We start from the raw sequence: 18,745 nt of genomic DNA on the forward strand, positions 1-18,745 counted from the left end.
TAAGACCCAGAGAGGTCGCCCTTAAGCCAAGTACACCACGGCAACCTCACTACAAAATGTGTGTTCTCTACTGGTGCCGCCGCATTTGTGCTTTGGCCCCTCTCACAGTTCATTATGTGCAGGACAGATGGGCAGCCCATCTGGATTCCTAAGTCATCAGTGATCGAAACACGAGCATAGATATCTGTAGGATGTATACGAAAATTAAGGGTTCTAGAACTAAAACAGGGATGATTCAAGTATCCCGTCGCACTACTAGCTGTGATGTTGTGGATTTGTCTTGAGATAGCGTGCCCAGGTCCGCCTGCCCTACAGCATGGAAGAAACGCTTCTTCCATTCTCTCTCCCTCTCGTCTAGCCAAATTTAATCTATTGCCATCCTTTGCTAGTCCTCTTCTCTCTAGACTTCGCGAAGAAAAACTCAGTGCAATTGCCACAATTTTACCAAGTGACGCCAAAATAAAGAGCAATTTCTCCCCACGGATAAAGTCAAATGTATCAATAGGCTCCACGGGGCTTAGTGAACCCCACAAAGTTCTAGATTTAGGAATTTAGAACTTGGCATCCTATTTTGCCTCATGGGTTGATCGGGACCAAGTAGGAGAAGGGCATAATCAAGCAGTTCGTTAAACGATTAACAAATATTTCTTTCGAACATCGACACACTAGCCCAGTTTCGAGTCATAAGAATAATTCAGATGACAGTTGGTGATAACACAGGTCGGGAACGAACAAAATTTCCACCCCCGCCGCCTACGTGGAGAGCATTTGGGAGCGAAACAAAAACAAAACCAGAGGTAACGGACCGTAGTAGGTTGCGCTGTCAATACGGCTAGGGGCCTAGATATAGATTAGGCGTTTTCGGGATTAATTCCGAGAAAAGACCAAGGATTTCAAAGTGGTGGAACAGATTCTGAGCGTGCATACACAAATAGCCGAATTTTTTCATCCCCTCCTTCGCTTTTGATCAAATGCCCCCTGCAAGGCCGCTTCAACGCGACAGTGCACCCTAGTTCTCCATTGTGAGTATGTCCGATAACACTATGTATTGCATGCCGGGTTCCATAGGCTAATGTACATGTCACAGATAGATGAATCTGCTCAATCTTCCTAATGAGCTTCGCCTTTTGGTAGCAGAGAGTCTGGATAAATCAAGGGACAAATTTACGCTGGCTTGCCTCAATCGATCAACAAGAGATCTCCTCCTTCCGGCTCTGTACAGATTCAATCTGCGGCAGCAACGTAGCTCTGCCTTATTTTGGGGTGCTGGCAACAACCGACCAAAACTTGTGGAAAGATTGTTGCGCGAATATCAAGCGGACGCTAACACTACGGATAGGAAATCTCGCACACCCATCTTCTACGCCGTTCACAATGAGGATACCACCATGGCTGGCATGCTTCTTTCTGATTGGAGATCTGATATCAATTGGCAAGACAGGTACCTGCAGACGCCACTAGTATACGCCATAAGTCGAAATCTTCTGTCCATTGCAACATTTCTACTGAAGTTCAATCCAAAGGTGGATAGAAAAAATTACAAACAGCGTTCGGCGATCTGGTATGCTGTCAACCAACGAAATGAAGATCTGGTGCAGGTTCTTTTAAACATGGGCAGCGATGTAGTAACGCCCGATTACAGAGGAACATCACCGCTTCTCCTTGCTATTTCTAAGAGAAGCGTCAAAATCAGCCGAATGATATTACTGCATTCGGAGGGATCGGGAAAGCCTTTGCTGGAGAATGTGCACGATACACATGGTCTGCTTCGCCAAGCTGTAAAGTCAGGTCTTAAAGATATCATTTCCCTATTGATCGCTAGTGGTGCAGACTTAAATTCGAGGAATGACGATGGTCAGAGTGTGTTGCATCAGGCCACACGAAGAGGTGACAAGGCTATAGTCCAACAGTTACTCGCATTTGAAAATATCTCGGTCAATGTGGCTGATAGAAACACCCGCACTCCCCTCCACGTTGCAGCAGAACGAGGGCTTAGGTTCATAACCAGTCTGCTACTTGGACACAAGGATATAGATGTTAACGTAAAGGATATGTACGATCAGACCGCCTTCGACATCGCAGTAGGATGTGGCAATAGTTCAATCACGAGCCTTCTTTTAGCAGCTGGTACTGTGGACATCAACGCTCCAGATGCTCATGGAACAACAGCACTCTGTGTAGCTGCACAGGAAGGGAATACAGATATAGCATTGCAAATACTCGCAGAAGATCTTGTAGATGTGAACGCGGCAGGCCAAGAGGGAAGGACAGCTCTTCATCATGCGGTGAGGACCAATAACATGCTGATCACATGCGCACTCTTAAATAGAAAGCGGATAGATCCAAATGTTTGTGATGACTACGGATGGATGCCCCTTAGCGAGGCTGCTTCCAATGGTAATCTACCCATAGTTGAACTTCTTCTCGCCAGGCGGGACATACACGTGAACGTGCAGAGGACCCCTCCGTTGTTCTATGCCGCTCAACGGGGTCATGTAGAGGTTGTACGTCGATTACTGTCCCTTGGCGATAGAATCGACATTGATCAACATGTCTCACACAAATCGGCTTTATGCATTGCCACCGAGAAGGACCATGCTGAAGTTGTAAGGCTTCTTCTCCTTCAGCAGAAACAGGGACCCGGTATCGACACCAAGGGAAACCCAGAAGACCCAGCGCTTTCATCCCCTGCCTAGAATAGATATTGCCATGAAGATGGAGATCTGTCTACATGTTACTGTTACCGTACTGAGACTCTAACTAGAACGGAGAGGTAAAAGATGGTAGCAATGTGAAGAACACTATTGATGCGGCTGACAATGCTCCGTCTTATGTTGTTTCGTGCGTCCATAAGGATCGCTTAGGTTAGTCCAAAACCCTATAGCTTAGTTTTCACTGATCAGTCCGAGATTACAATATCTACTCTCAGTCAAGAATGTAGAGGTATTTCATACACAAACCTGGCGGCGGTTACTATGGTCTTTGAAGCATGAGACATCGTCTTCTACTCTATAACGATTTGCTTTCCCTATAATGGAGAGAGAGGAAAGACAGAAAACTTGTTATAGTATATCAAGCTATACTATGATACAACGCAAAAGAGGCTGACTACAATAAGGTTTCCCGTTTGTTTATTGCTTTAGGAAACATATATATCATATACACTGAACCTCTGTATTCCCCTGAGGCAGAGTGCTACATATTATATTAAGTGACGAATGCTTAAATCAAGCTTCATGTCTTCAACTCTTGTATAAAGGATTGTTTCTATTGAAGAGAGGAGTAACGGAGATGAACCGTGGATGAAAATCGTAATTTTGTTTCCGAAAGTTACGGATCATGCTATGTTCTTGTTACAATACGGTTCGTGACTTTGTAACAATCAAAGTCAAACATAGACTGCGTGTTTCAGAGTAGAGTTCACCATGAAGTAAAGAGAGTAAAGAAGTGAATTAGGAGCGCATCTGTAAAATTATTCATATAGTTGCTGTCCGAATGAGCTTTGTTTTCTTTGGTTTATCAAGGACCAGACAAAGAAAAACGAAGAACTAAAATATAAATAAACACAAAAAAAAAATAAGACCAAGAATAGAATAAAATAAATATAAAATAAAATAAAATAAACCCAAAAGAAAGGAAAACGGGACACTTATCACCTTGCACGCCGACTTTTCCATTCTCTTTCTACCTACATTCTGACCAGAAGCCATCCTGCCACTACCAAATTAGGAAAAGGCAATCAGAAAAAGCCTCCATTCTTTCACAACTTCTATCACCTTGCTTGTGTGTTACAAAAGATGATGCTATACAACGACTCCGATGAACAAGATAGTGCACTCTTTGCTTGCGCATTGCGTCTAAGTAGTCACGTGTGTCCTTTTATTTTGTCTATCAGGTATTGAGATTCCATAGACAGATGGCGACCCTGGGCTAATCTTTAGCTATTTACTATTTCCATGGACACTAAGATCAGACTGGTCGGGTTTCCGTAATTTCAGTCAGCTCTTAGCTGCCATGATGGCAACAGTGGTCTGTGGTGTTTTTTTTCTTCTCAACCAAGCTGGCAGAAGGCCCCCAGTACCGAGAGCATCACCTCCGCGAATTCATGACGTTACTGAAGTAAGTCCTGGACCATAGCATTTAGAATAGCTAACTGACAATTTTGGCCTAGTGGATGCTATGAAGCTAGTAAAATGGGCTTTTTCAACATGTCTATTTTTCTTCTTTTGGCAGCGCAAGATTCTTTTCGACTTGCTTTGGCAGGTTGGGGCTTGACCATCGCCGTCACAGTATTCTACATCATTATGCTTTACTTGGCCAGCGATGAATTGATGTGAGCTTAATGCACTGTAAAAACAAGCTAAGTAGAATATTACATTTCTCAAACAGTTACGGAATATGTAAAATAAAACAAAAACTCGCTAGAACTCCATAGGAGCCTAACAGTGCATATCCAGAAATCAGATCAGCGTTGCCAAGTCGGTAATTGGCGGAACGTGTCTCAGGTCTAAGCTGACCAATACAGTCGGTAGGTGTAGTGAAAGAAAGGAAAGCCTTCTACCCCATCGCCTACGGGAAGATTTTCGGCGGTGAAACATGCGCGAGTCCAGAAGTGTGTGGAGCAGTAGCCATCACAAAGTTTACGAATCAAGGTAATTATGGGAAAGACAACATAAGAGTCGAAATATACGGACCTTGGAGTAACCACCCTCCCGCGATTACGCAGGGTAACGACGGGAAACGGCAACGGAAGACCAAGTCTCGCCTTGTCCTATCACCAATATTACTGCCATTGTATACCTACCTTCTAGATCTCTGCGCCTTTCCTATGATCAATTATAGGTCATCGGGTGGAAAGCCCTCGGTCCGCGCGCTGAAGGGGCCTGTAAACCTTGACGCAGACGAAAGGCAAGTAAACACCACAATGCTAGTGGATTGTACCAACCATTTCTGGACGGGGTTCCACATGTCAGTACTAGATATATCGCTTATTTAGATATACAGTATAACTGATTTCGAAAACTACTGTACATCTAACTAATAATATTGTTGAGTCAGCCAAGTTTATGACTGGGCTTTAGAGCAAATCATTGAAATGCGAGAAGGAATGTCTCCTATGTTTTATACACGTAGTTAAGCAAAAACATGAATTAGTTGATTGTTGAAGAACTACTATCGTGGTATCGATAGTTAAGAATCACTGTACCTGTATCGATTAAAGATCTGCGTCCTAGATCGCGCCAACGGGCGGCGCTCGGAGGACGAGATAATAAAAAAGACTCATAAGACATAACATAGGGAATATGCCACCTCCCGGTGTGCTTCCGGCATCTATGCATCTCGCAAAGCCGACAGCCGAAACGCGCTAAGTACTGATGTAGCCTTATTCTAATGCCGTTTGAAGACATGATCTCCGGTGGCTTTTGTGATGTGCCACTTTTGGACTGTCGCACGTAGTCAAACAAATTATCTATTTAAGCGCCAACTCTCCTCTTTGGAACGAAACGATTTTCAGGTTCCTTCACAGCCAACAAAGACCTGTCGCAACCGAATAATCCCCTCTTATTTCATCACTTTATTCTCGTGTCGTTTGTAAACCGTCTATACAAGAAGCCTCAGCTTATCCGCTAGCAAGAGATAATCCTACTGAATCGAATATTGGTACATACGCTAAAACCCCTCTCTTGTAAGTCACATACTCCTCGAGGAGCCATCAATATGGTCTACCGGGAGTCCATTAATATGGCTACATGCTGACAAATATAAACAAGAATATATAGCATTTTTATGGCAGTCTTAGCTTTGTTCCTTGTGGAACCCGACGATTGCAGTGAAGACGAGGCCGAGAAGGTCCTGAAGGATGCTCGGAGTGGCATAAGGAAAGCCGTCGAGCAAAAGAACCTGCATGTTAGATGGCTCGTCATGGGCTTCCCGTTGGGGATAGGCCCGATCTATTCCATGGAAGTTCTTTTCGATGGGCCACCCGAGTTGTTGGACGAGGTCCCTCGAGGCAAACCTGGAGTAACAGGAGACCCGGTTTGTTATCATTGGAAGTATGACAAGGTGGAAGCGGTGAGCAGATTTAGCAACCTCAATTATATTATGCAGATATAAAGGCCAGGTGCTCCGCCGGCCACCGAAAGCATGTATTTATCGGCTGGATTACGTATATTGTGTTCCAAAATTCCAAGATAGTACCTCTATCACATGTAATCACATATCCATCAAATTACATTGGAAACGTATGCATCTCGGCCTTATGCTTTACCTTAAAATAAATCTACCTTGTTGGTCAAAAATGTATAATACGGCGTCCTGATTTGGTTTTCAGCTTCGTGAAAAAGGACCAACATAAACAAATGATCGGCCGCCGGATAATAATTATTGCTACTTCCGCCGTCAGAGACTTTTTAATGCATAAAGAACTCGATTTGTTCTATCCAAGCCCGAAATCTTTCCTTTCCCTCCGTGTTCGTTTTGCTGTACCAATATCCTCGTACTTCATGATCTTGGCCTTGTTAACAAATTGTCAGCTTTGTATTTTGTCGAACATTTTTTCTGGGCGTTATGTAAGACGACGAAAGTAGAAACGAAAAAAATAGGACGTAGGAAAACAAAATCCAAAAAGGGGAGAGGAAAAACAAGAAAGAAAATAAATGAACGAAAAATCCAAGGATAAGGTAAGACTTACACGAAAAAAGAAATGCAAACAAGGAGTGGTAAAAGAGAATGGAAATAGAAAATAGAAAAATATGGAAACGGCGGTGAAATATTTAAATATAGAGTAAAACCCGAATAGGGCCTAGAGCCGCGGAAGTCTCCACTATATCGCCTACGTTAGTAAGATGCAGTGCGCCTAACGAACTGATGCTGAACCTACTACTCTGATTCTCTGATAGAATTTCTGCCTCAAAAGGGACAACCCGCCCTGTCAATATGTTCGATTCATGTTATAAACTCAATGGCTCTTGTATCGAGGAATTATAGTATACAAGACATCTTGTGGAAAGTGTAAGAGATTTATTGATTCACTCTCATTAGAAACAATATAGAAGGCGTGGGGTGGACGGACTTTGGTCCGAGTAAGGGAATGGTATCAAAAAATCTGTCGAGCCTCGAATAGTGGGCCATTTTTGGTAAGTAGAACTGGCGATGCGGGATGAACCGAACGCGAGGTTAAGGTGCCGGAATACACGCTCATCAGACACCACAAAAGGTGTTAGTTCATGTAGACAGCCCGACGGTGTCCATGGAAGTCGGAATCCGCTAAGGAGTAGTAAACTAAAGACAGAGTAAAAAGGAACTTGCAATTGCCCAGAGGGACGTGCAGGTTAGCGCAAGGAAGCTCCACCAGTGTTAGATCAAGGGTCCTCTGGTCGACGCCGGAAGACGGGAAGAAGTTGACCCGGTGCATGATTTAGACGTGGACTTTGCATGGGGGATAGTAAATGCCTCAACGGGGTCGCCTAGAGGTTGTATGTCAATTAATATCCCTTGGCGATGGAAACGACATTGATCAACATGTCTCACACAAGTCAGCTTTGTATATTGCCGAAAAGGCCATGTTGAAGTTGGAAGGCTTTTGCTTCAACAGAAAGGGCAACATGGTATCAACACCGAAACGAATGCAGGAGACCCAGTGCTTTCATCGGCTGCCTAGAATAGATGTTTGCCATGAAGGTAAAGGTTTGGTTAAATGTTTCTGTCACTGGTAATGTAGGTAGAAGGCATTATACGTAGCAGCTCGAGGTACGAAGGAAGACATTGGGGCAAAAAGTGGTAACAATGTAAAGAACTCAATGGATGCAGCTGAGGAAGCTTCGCCCTACGTGCTTCCGTTCTACGTTCAGGATCGCTCGAATGAGTCCAAAGCGCTATAGGCTTGTTCTCACTGATCAAGTCAGCGATTTGCTTTGTTTATATCGACATAAATAGCTACTCTGATTAAACCGTCTAGAAGTGTTTTTCATATATTTTGCTGGAGGACAGTTCGGAAACGTGTAAATACAGTAGTGCAAGTTTAACCATGAAGGTTAGTCTGGTACCCTACCGTAGTAAGGGATCGGGCAGTACGAGGAGCTGTACCGCCTAAAGGCCAAGCCATGAGGATGGTTGGCATTTTGTTGATCTTTCAAGACTTGAAGGCTATGATAGTCCGAGGATGCGGCAGGGCAAGGCATCGTCAACAGTGATGCGGGTACCACAAATTAATGCCCTTATCTCTCGGCTTATTCCTTGCAATACCGTGGTAGGAAAAATCTCTCTCTCCTCTCGTTTGTTCGTTTATCGCCATTTAGAATAGAAGAGATCAATCAGACTGCTGCGCCTCCTCATTCCTGAAGACGTCGTCGAGCCGTCACAGCTCTCATATTAGGACTAGTAATATTGATATCCTGTTGTTCATGGGGTTGACCGTATTGGAAGTAGGATTGGACTCCACAGCTAGACCTTTCACATCGGTGGGGCACTGCACTCTCTCCTGAGAGCTTCCAGGACTGCAAACATTCTGTCGTGTCAACGCGTGTGCGACTGTCGAGCGCCCCGTGTCGCAAGGGCTTTGTTTGGTAGTATGCTGTGTTTGGTTCACAGCAGTAAAGCCAGCAGACCCAATGGCACAACAGGAGGAACTTTCTCTACATAGAACTCCTCGATAAATTTGGTTAGCGAGTCAATATATTCCAGGTTGGTCATCGCTCCCAGGCTGACGCGTAGAATGCCAGTTGTCCGGCGATTTGAGACATCGTGGTCATCGCCGCAACGTAAACCGGCGGCATGATGGCGACGCAGCTCTTCGCCTGTCCACCCAAGAGACAAGGTCGTTCCTCTGGGGTTGTAATCCGAGCTACAGCGTAGTTGGATATTCCGTACGGCTGCCATTTCTTCTACCTCGGTCCTGGAGATCCATTAGCCACGACTGTTTCTCAAATTAAAAGCGACGATCGGGCCTTGGAAGAGTGGCTTGCTATAACTTGGTTGGTAAGTCTGACAGACCTTTATGTCATTAAAGTGTCTCAATACAGACAGCTGATCATAGAGTCGCTGAGCGAGAAACCCAGTATGTGCGGAACTATTAGACATTGACCCGTACAGACGCTTGTGCTAATGGCGGCATCTAGTGCGATGATGCTCTGAAAAGGAAGGGTATCGTTGTTTAGCCGCTCAGGGATCGAGGTGTCTTTCTTGGCATGCCATTGTGCTACGGATATATCGACATATTTACTGTACGCCTGCCAAAAAGCTTTCGTCTCTCAAGTAGGGAGCCAGAACATTTCCGGACAATCAAAGCCCCTAGATCCGGGAATCCAAAGATTTTGTGGAAGCTGAACGCCGTAAAATCCGGCGCGGTGTTTGGCGCGGTGTTTGCTTCACCAAAGTCAAGAGGAGCGGTTGATAGAAATGAGGAGGCATCAAGCAAAGTAGATACATTCCCTCCCTGACAGGCAACGGAACGGAGTTGCGCGCACCACCGAAGTGGGAGACGTCGACCATTCATGTTGGACTGGGCTGGAAAGGCAAACAACTTGGGAACTTAGACTGAGCTGTGCTAAGCTCAGTAATCCAAGCCTCGACATCAGCATCGTCAAAACATTGAGAGTTTATGTCCGCGAGCTCCCGCACACCAATCACACTGGTATGGGAGTCAACATGGCAGCCATACCAAAATCCGCCAGGGTCGGCTCGGCATCACGAAACAAGTCTCCAATCAGCTTCATAGCTGCTGTCGCATTTGCCACAAAGACTAAATCAAATCCATTGGGGTTGGCATTAAAGAACTGGAGGACTTGGAGTCGCACGTCATCTGTCCGCCGTGTAGACCGCTGTGATGATACCAACATCGGATGGTGACTGGACATTATATCATCAGAGAATGACTGGATAAAAGACTTGGCAAAGAGCGTGGTTCCGGCGTGGCCAAGATAAGTCATTCCTGCAACCCATGGAAGAGGATAGTCAGCATAGACGAATCCAGTCATTTGAACGACTGGGCTATACCATTGAGAAGAAAATACTCTTGCTCATGAATGGCATCCGTATCGGCAAAGTAACCCTGACCATATTGGGGATGAACGAATTCCTCTAAATATTCTCCATCATACTCGATTTGGCGCATGGAATCGAAGAGTATATTATTGCTTCCGCGATAATAGTGTGCTGTGCATGAGATTGAAAGTGCAGATAAAAAATTACTTTAATAGAAATGTATAATTGCCACAGAGATGGTGCGGTAGACATTTACAGCGGATATAGATAAAGGGAAAACAGTCGTTTGTGATCATGTTTACTAGGCTAGTTGGTAGGTTTACTGGCCGACAATGTTAGTCCCTATATAAGCAAGGTTGCGCGGTAGAACTCAAGGCCAATAAGGGTTCGAGGGAAGGACACATTTGGAATTAATTGTCTCCCACCCGCTCGCTGCAAGTATTCACCGTAGTTGCATCAACTACGAAGAACCCTATTTAATTCCTGGAGTGGACCCCATCGTGAATTCTCTTATTAACGGACCATGTATTAACTGGGGTCTCGAGAATTATGATTGCGACCTCATCAATTTTGTGTGGGTGAATATTTACTCCCCCTTCCCTTTTAGTTTATTTTCATTTATTTTTTATTTATTATTTATTTAATCTTTTTTTTTCAAAAAGAAAGAAAAAGGAAAATCGACATTAGTGCTTAGATATGCACTTCGACTAAAGCAAACCAGGGTACCAACGCTGAGAATGTTTCCGTAAGACTTATGAACATGTTATATCCCATGGTTTTGCTAGGAGAGATGATATCGGATTTTGCTCGTTTTCATAGAATGACCGCGAAGCGTGCGATGGCCGAGTAAAAACCGGCAACAGCTAACCTCTTTTGAAGCGAGGACAAGAAACGCACGGCACACATTCTAGTCGTGTATTTGGTGCACATTTTGGAGCGGCCGGTGCTGACCTACGGAAACAGTTGTAAGCCGGAACCGAAGAATGCCACTTCAAAAATTGACCCGTATGATTGGTCTGTTGATTTATAAGAAAACAATCACAGCTAAATGATTGCCACAGGATCATATTACGTGAATAATGGTTTGGTTAGCCGCAGCCTATTATGGCAGGCACCCGTTTTCGCAGGTCGCGGCGCTTCGCAGGAGTGTGAATACTTATCGCCGGGCGCGTTAGCGATAGGAGCAAGTATATACAGAGTCATTTAGGGCGAAGAAATCATAAGAGTCGAATATACGGAGGTTGATGCAATTACGGGAACAGCAACGAAGGCTAAGTCTCGCCTTATGCTATCACGAATTGTCATTGTACTCCGAATTTCTCGCTCTCACTGTCTTCTCCAGGACCAATCATATTTCATCGGCAGGAGTGTGACTCGCGCAGGTTTAAAAGGCCGAAGGTCCTTTCCATGATGGAAAGGCAGAGTAAACAATAAAAGCGCTAAGGAAATATTGTAATTCTCATCAGTTTTAAATGAACTTCACGTGCCAGCGCTAAGAGTATATCGTCGACCCAGATATCGACTAAGTTAGGCATGTTCGGATTAATTCGGACAGGACATCGAGGAACTGCATCCAGAATAGGATAATATTCTCATCTTTCTCCCAACGTTCGATTAAACTTCTCTGCAAGGCCAGCTGAACTTAAAGTTGCTGGCCAGTGTGAGTATAGTCAGTACTGTACCACTTTGTGCCATATGGTTGGTTGTGTGAGCTAATGTAGAATAGATAGATGCATCTGCTCGATCTTCCCAATGAACTTCTCTTACTGTTAGGAACACCGTGGGAGCTCAATAATCCAAAAGTGAACCAAACAGGCTACTATGAATGCGATTTTAGTGATTTTTCACAGTAACCCCTTAACTAGCAGTAGGCCATGTGTAGTATTCGTATACGTGACTGAGCAATGGGCGCTAGCAGTTTGGAACTCGAGCAGGAGTCTCACGAATCTTCCTTCCTTTCTGGCTTGAACGACACACCTAAGATCTAGAAGCCTCGGCGAGTTCAAGATATCCTCTTTGGTAGAACTAGACATGGGCCTATATTTTATCGGATCGTGTCGCCCGTGATAGAATACTACAGAGGACCCAGATTTATGGGTCAAATTTAATTTCACACATGACAGAATGACCGACCAATTTGGCAGGAATCGACTACATGTTATTATTAGCCGCCCCTAGCGACAAGGTAAGAGAATGACCCCAAAGGTTTGTGCCAGATTCTCTCCTAACTGGGTTGACAAAAAATTACTACCGGTGTTTGATCTTACTTTCTCTTCATTTGTCAGGCTTTATTGTCGGTACCGACAGAATTATAGCGAGAATTGCATCACGGAATACTGATTCGACTTCCTAGCTTTGACACTTGCATGCTGAGCCTCACCGTCTATCTCTGCAAGGAACTCCAATTTTGAGCAGCACGTTTTAACAGCAAAACGCACATCCCTGACATATACATCCCCTGTCTTTAAAAAAGTCCGCAATGCCACCGGTGAATCCCAATCTTGCCGCAGCCAGAATTTCCTAAGCCCCAAATAGCTGCCTTACCTCATCAGGACACCGACGGTATACGGCAATAGGGCGACCCATCAAATCCTGCTTCCACGACCTCAACATTTATCGGAGCATGGCATGCGACCTTCGAGGCTACAGTATCATGGGATGGAGATCTCCTCGCACAATCGCAACGCTCTACGGTTTATTTATAACTCCACCCCACCGAATGAATGAAATACGCAGTGATTGATAGTAGATAATTGTACTTCTGAACATAAAAGGGGCAACACCAAAAGTAAACGAGATATATTGACTACATACAGCCCACTCAGACCAACTGGGTATCTGATCAGTACAGATGAACGTGCATGTCTGCATGGGGGCTACACGACTTGGTTGCCAAATTATCAAACGGCTGGTTATATACCGACGGACATGGTATTTCATTGGCACGACAAGAGATCGCAGGGCAAGTTGATATACTTGGCTCAACAATGACACTGATTCCGCCACCTCCGTCTCCGTTAATATAAGATAAATCATAGAACATCTGGTCTGTGAAGCAATAGAAAAAGCTGTCACATTCAGGTGGATATGGAGGACAGTAGCTCATTTCAAATTGAATGATGTTCCCGCTTCCCCTCTGTCGTGACAGTTTGTATGAGGCCGCAGTTCCATTGATCGTCGGCTGATATTGCCCTGACCATACTTGATTTGATGGAATAACAACATCGGCAAATGTATCTTTGGTTGTACCTACCATGTACACAGGAAAGCTGCAATGATTGTGAAGGAAAGTGCTCCCACGGTTGGAATTCTGACCATAATCGTAACAGGCTACTGACAAACTACTCGCCGAGGCAATAAGCGTAACGCCAACTGCAATCTTTAACAACAGGTTTATTATACCGTGGTGCATCACCGAAGTGTGTTATAGTCAGACCTGGAAATGTGACTAGCAAGCTGGCAATCAAATATACACTAGGGATGGCTTTCCTACATGGTCTATTTAGGGGAGCGTGGGAGAAAGGCCAGCAATTACTCTTACGTTCTTTCGTTATAAATAGTTTAGGTGCTATTTTATAACCAATCTGCGAGACTTGAAATACGGGTGGGGTGGACTGCTTCCCCGGAAAGCGACAGTCAACTTCAAAATGGTGGCTGATAATAATATTCTACCGTCTGCCACCGATTATGATAATATTCTACAGTCTACCATCAAGACACTGCATTCGCTCCCGCAACTCCGACTTGGTATTGAAAGAGTTTCTAGTACAGAAGTCACCACTCTGGCCAATATGCTAGCCGATGATAAAAGTCTTATCCAAAGGAGGCTTGAGGTAGATCTCGGGTTCTATAGAGGATTCTTGATATTTGTGGGGCAGCTATTGGCTATCGTTAAAGAGTACTCCGATGCGGACATAACCAGTACCGGCTTCCATCCCGAAAATCGGAAGATGATCGAAAATTGCTACCGCCCATTCAGCCCGACGGGTGAGGTGCCTTGTGAATTCATAAAGAAAGATATCCAGGATGCATCAGCGGACTACAGGATGATTATTCTCCAGCAGCTACAGTTAGGGCAAATAGCTGACAAGAATGGATGTTAATTTCTGCAACCACTCCCACATTGGTCCGGTAACCCTTTCCCCCACAGGGCGGTCCATGATATTCTAAAGCCGTTATTCGTAATCACGGTATAGTACGACGTATGCAGGCCTAAAACTGTGCAAACAAATTTGTTCAAATAACATTCTTTTAATATCTTGGGGAAACCAGGAAACAACAACTATCTTAGTATGGGCAATCAGTCTCAAAATAAGATAGGAATTGACACGAGAAACACTGAGGTTTTCCTACAAACCAGTCAAGGGTAAAGATTCAATGAAAAGGGAAGGCAGGATAGCAATTTTTGCAGGGTGCCAATAAAAGATAGGGCTGGTAATCGAAAAAGTTTATTAATTGCAAGTGTGGCGTGGCGTGCAAACGCGCCTCAATCGCAGTGCAGACGGCGGTGTACAGGATAAAGCCATTCGGACCTTCACCATGTTGCAGTTATTTTAACAACAGAGTCTGAAAATGTTTCATGATAGTCCTGCAGAGCTCGTTCAAGACAAATACGGTCAACAAGACCACTACAGTACATGCAAACAACCCCCACACCACATGTGGATATCCATGTAGTTACAATGGCTGGGAAGCCCGGGAAGCCCAGCAACATGCATCCTTCCTCACTTCCACTTGCACTGGAACTAAACCCACGGCCCCAATGCAACAATGAACCGCACCACTACGATGGCCATTTCAAAATGCTTCTCCAGTATGCCGCAGCTGTCAATGCCGTTTTAGACTTCGTTGGAGGCGTCACAGATGTTTCGCTAAGCCATGGGCATAGTTAGCTACGCACGGGCAACAACTGGCCGCCAAGACCTTTGGCCTCCGTGACAATGATCATTGCGGTTCCTGGGCAGATTCCCGTAACAGCTTCCTAGTGTAGGTAGCTGGTGAAACACTGTCGATTCTTCGCAAATGACCGCCTTTGGTGGATCAGTTCTATTCCCGCTCTCACGGAGCGCGGATGTTGTCGCGAACAAGCGCCTTCATCCTTATCAGCAAGATCGGAAGGGGTGTTGTTTGCCCGCGCTTGCCGCCTCCTGGGCCAGCTGATCTGCTCGTCATTTCCTGAGTTGTCGCAGTGCACAAGCCCCCAGCACCCACTGTAGACGAAATGCTTCTCCTGTCATTTAAACCTCCGTGGCCGTATGGTGAATGGCATGGCCGGCCTTGTTAGGTTAGGGTGCCATCCACGCCTCGGGCCGTATCTCTATTATTATAACGATGCGATGCTGATATACATAGTGCATTCTGTCTGCTCCGATGTCAGATACAAACCATCAGTTCTCTAGTCTAAGTGAAAACGGTGATGCACCGTCGAACTCGAACAAACTTTCACATAATGGCTAATGTGACAACATACAGCTCTGTTTCATCCCCATGTGTACCATCGCGGAATTGGCCGAGATCGTCCTCCAACGCCCAGAAAAGCTTAAAATATCCGATGGCTACAGCAGCAAAACTCGCATTGGCTATAGCTAATACACTCTAGCAAATCAGCCCTGCGTATTCGTAATATGGGTATAGTAAAATATTCGACGCATCGTATTACACTGAAGGCCGTGTCAAACTGCCGTAATAGGGAGTGATTACTTGTCATCGCTTTTGCCGATCAAATTGTGGTGAAACTAGGGAACGAACTCCTAAGCCTGGCAACATAGGACTGCAAAAATTGGATTATATCACGCTTAGTTTGAAGAATACGACAATTCAGGCACTTGGGGGGATTTCTTCTAGGTCCTCGCTAGCGTTGGACGACTCGGCCGGCGATGATACCTGATCCTCGTCCATAGGCCGTTCCTCAACCACCTTGTCTGTCACATTGTCCAGGAATAACCCAAAGAGGTTTTTATCACCTCGCTGCTTGAATCATAAGTCACGGCCATCCAAGTAGTTTGGGTAAGATATACTCACTATACGCCTTGCCACGCGCTCTGCAACGCATTCTAGTAGGTATCCTGGACGCTGCGTAGTCTTTCGCACCCTATGCCGTGAAGACATGTGAGGGCTACGGAATTGCGGCTGCCCACCCGGCAGTGGAGGATACATGGGCTGCATGGGCTGCATGGGTTGCATGGGCTGCCATGGCTGGGAGTGAGATTGATTTTGCGGTGGGACTTCATGCCTATCGTACGGACCAAAGAAGAACTGTCCGGGGTGATATGGGGATGGTGAGAATGGCAGATTAGATATGTTTTCACCGGCCCGCGGTGGGGTACTTTGTCTGCCTAGGCCGACTGACTCGGCTACTGGGGCGCTGGCATTTGGCGTTGAATCCATCGTAGAAGCTTCACAATTGTTGATAGCGAAATTTGAACATATTCCACCAATACTAAATACTATGTCGCTATCTGAAGATGAAGGTCTGACTAAAAATAGCATCGTATAGGTTTATTCCGGCTTTAGAGGTCTCTTTGTGAAGGCTAAATTTAGCGAAGCTAAATATACTTGGGTCCTTAGTAGAGGGTCGCAATCTAGTCCTGAAGACAGCCAGTATTCACTCCGCTGAAAGTAATCACCTGGTGGACTGATGCCAACTTGACATACCTGTCTGCAGTGCAACTAGGTAGGACAATTTCAACCAAGAAGGGCTGGTGCGAGGTCCAACCGCCGCAGAAGCAGGGGCTTCGGGCTAAACTCATCGAGTCTACTTAAGACGATCTTTTCATGCAGCCTCTCCAGTATGAGGCACGCCGCTCAAAATTGAAGAATACGTTGGTGAGTCGCAAAATGTACGAGCGATGCAATCAGGTGCTGTCCTTGTTATGCAACCTGGGAAGACCCAGACCTAAGAGCGGGAAGAAATGTTGGGAAAATAGTTTCCAATTTGCCCACAAAGGCTACTAGATGCTGTATTGTTCCACACTGCTAGAGTTTCATCCGATATTTAGTTGCATTCAAGCAGTGATTTTCTAAAATTTACATAGCCCGGAATCATGTTCATCGCTCATGTGGCTCAGCGTAGACGTATAGGCCTAGATTATGATTAAGCTTACGTGATTAAGACCAGCAGCCCTTATCCTAAATTCCCTGGGTTGGAATTAACCTTTACATCCAGGAGAACGAAGGATCTCGACAGCACGTTCATGACCCCGTTCTCGCGCGGCCTTTAGAGGTGTCCATACCTCCGTGGCCACCAACAGCTTTACCACTGAGTCATGTCCATTATCTGCGGCAGGTAGCAATTGGGGTCTGCCAAAATTAGTTCGGATTGACTTCTTTGTAGAAAGCAGTTGCTTAACCACAGACGGGTGTCAATTTTCCGCAGCACTTATGTAACAGTGGTGTCGCTACTCCGAACTCTATTTAATTTAGTTGTCCACCATAAGCAATGAGTGTCTTCACCACAGCACTACGCCCCGTCGATGCTGCCACTAGTAGTGGCGTTTGCAGGTAAATATTTTTACAGTCTGGATTTACTACATTGGTACAACGGAAACCCGTACCACAGACTCATGACCGTTTTCCGCTGCTATCACTAGGGCATTCTGACTGAACCTGAATAATGCAGGAACATCAGCTGCGTCTCGTAAAGGCATCGTAACTGTAGCTGTTTGTCCACACTTCGCAGCCCTGAAAAGAGCGCAACTGCCAGAGTCGTACATCATATTGATTTGAGATATAAGATTAATGGCCTGTAAAAGTCGGAATTTGTCCGCTCAAGAGCATTAATATTCCTTTTGGATGGCTGGCGTCTGCCACAGTCGTAATAGCTCATTGGGTAACTGAATAGTTAAAGGTAACTTTACCATCTAGTCAGCATGAGAATACGAGCGACGACTAAAGTATAATGTCATCTTCATGTCATATTTTTAACAGTTGCACTGAATACAAAGTGTGGGCCAAACACGGACCTGACCTATCAAGGTTTCCTTAGGCGGACGACATATATAATTGAAGTCCTATTTCGATCCCAAATCTACGATACGTAACGAAACAGGAACAGCAGGTTCCAAAAGAGACCTACCACAAGAACAAATAACATAAAACCTTCGATATCAAATCCGTTGACCGGAGCTTCCCTTCTAGGACGATTTCACCCTTGTCTACTCGAGCAGCAGGGTGGCTCCCGGTTACGGTTACTCATCAGGGAAGACGGACAAGTGAGCATCCGAGATACAGTTGATACTTGCTACATAAAAAAGCCGACATATACCTTCACCCCAACTCCAGCCATATCCCGCTAGATCTCTACTCTGTACTCTCATATTTAGCAGCTATTGGGGCTCTCCACATAGTATTCAGGCGTCATCCCATCAAGTAATTAAGAAAGGCGCCAATCTACATATTCACTGACCCAATAGGTAGAGAGCCATATAGTTCTTGATCAAAGGCATTTGGCAAAAATCCCGGATCAATTAACCCCTGGTCTTTTAGTCCCGGGCTTGGTGGGGCAGGGTTTTCGTTGCTAGACCGACCAAGATCTGGATCGTCTGAATGCAACAGCTCGGATCCCTTAGTGGAGAGCAATATAAGTGTATCGTGGCTTTTCTGTCTCAGATCACTTCTTTTGGTGGCGAAAGGGTGACTCACATTGTATCCTGTTGCTTGCTAAGTACTGCAATGGAATTTTGTAACTGGGCCCATCGTTGACTCCAGTCATTTTCTAGAACAGACAGTCGTTGCTCTAGAGTCGAGAATCGCTTTTCCAACGAGG

At 45.1% G+C, this 18,745-nt stretch overlaps 4 protein-coding genes across 4 annotated transcripts; 1 reads left to right on the plus strand and 3 right to left on the minus strand.

Annotated features, from left to right (window-relative positions):
• Positions 1-5,787: 5,787 nt before the first annotated feature.
• On the plus strand, positions 5,788-6,114 carry N7446_010615 (uncharacterized protein; the record flags this gene model as incomplete). Its single annotated transcript, XM_058519358.1, has 2 exons — positions 5,788-6,036; positions 6,109-6,114. 2 exons carry the CDS (start codon positions 5,788-5,790, stop codon positions 6,112-6,114), a joined length of 255 nt encoding a protein of 84 aa, XP_058368196.1.
• A 2,469-nt stretch (positions 6,115-8,583) lies between these two features.
• On the minus strand, positions 8,584-8,877 carry N7446_010616 (uncharacterized protein; the record flags this gene model as incomplete). The annotated part of the gene is made up of 1 exon (XM_058519359.1): positions 8,584-8,877. The coding sequence occupies one exon, from the start codon at positions 8,875-8,877 to the stop codon at positions 8,584-8,586; it is 294 nt and encodes a 97-aa protein (XP_058368197.1).
• A 134-nt stretch (positions 8,878-9,011) lies between these two features.
• Positions 9,012-10,111, minus strand: N7446_010617 (uncharacterized protein; the record flags this gene model as incomplete). Its single annotated transcript, XM_058519360.1, is given in 5 exon segments — positions 9,012-9,196; positions 9,226-9,504; positions 9,519-9,628; positions 9,646-9,987; positions 10,011-10,111. The coding sequence occupies 5 exon segments, from the start codon at positions 10,109-10,111 to the stop codon at positions 9,012-9,014; spliced, it is 1,017 nt and encodes a 338-aa protein (XP_058368198.1).
• A 5,687-nt stretch (positions 10,112-15,798) lies between these two features.
• N7446_010618 (uncharacterized protein) lies at positions 15,799-16,089 on the minus strand (the record flags this gene model as incomplete). The annotated part of the gene is made up of 2 exons (XM_058519361.1): positions 15,799-15,948; positions 16,003-16,089. The coding sequence occupies 2 exons, from the start codon at positions 16,087-16,089 to the stop codon at positions 15,799-15,801; spliced, it is 237 nt and encodes a 78-aa protein (XP_058368199.1).
• Between the last annotated feature and the right edge of the window lie 2,656 nt (positions 16,090-18,745).

Source organism: Penicillium canescens, assembly GCF_028828765.1.
Source record: "Penicillium canescens strain IBT 15451 chromosome Unknown utg000007l_segment0_segment0, whole genome shotgun sequence".
NCBI classification, from domain to species: domain Eukaryota; kingdom Fungi; phylum Ascomycota; class Eurotiomycetes; order Eurotiales; family Aspergillaceae; genus Penicillium; species Penicillium canescens.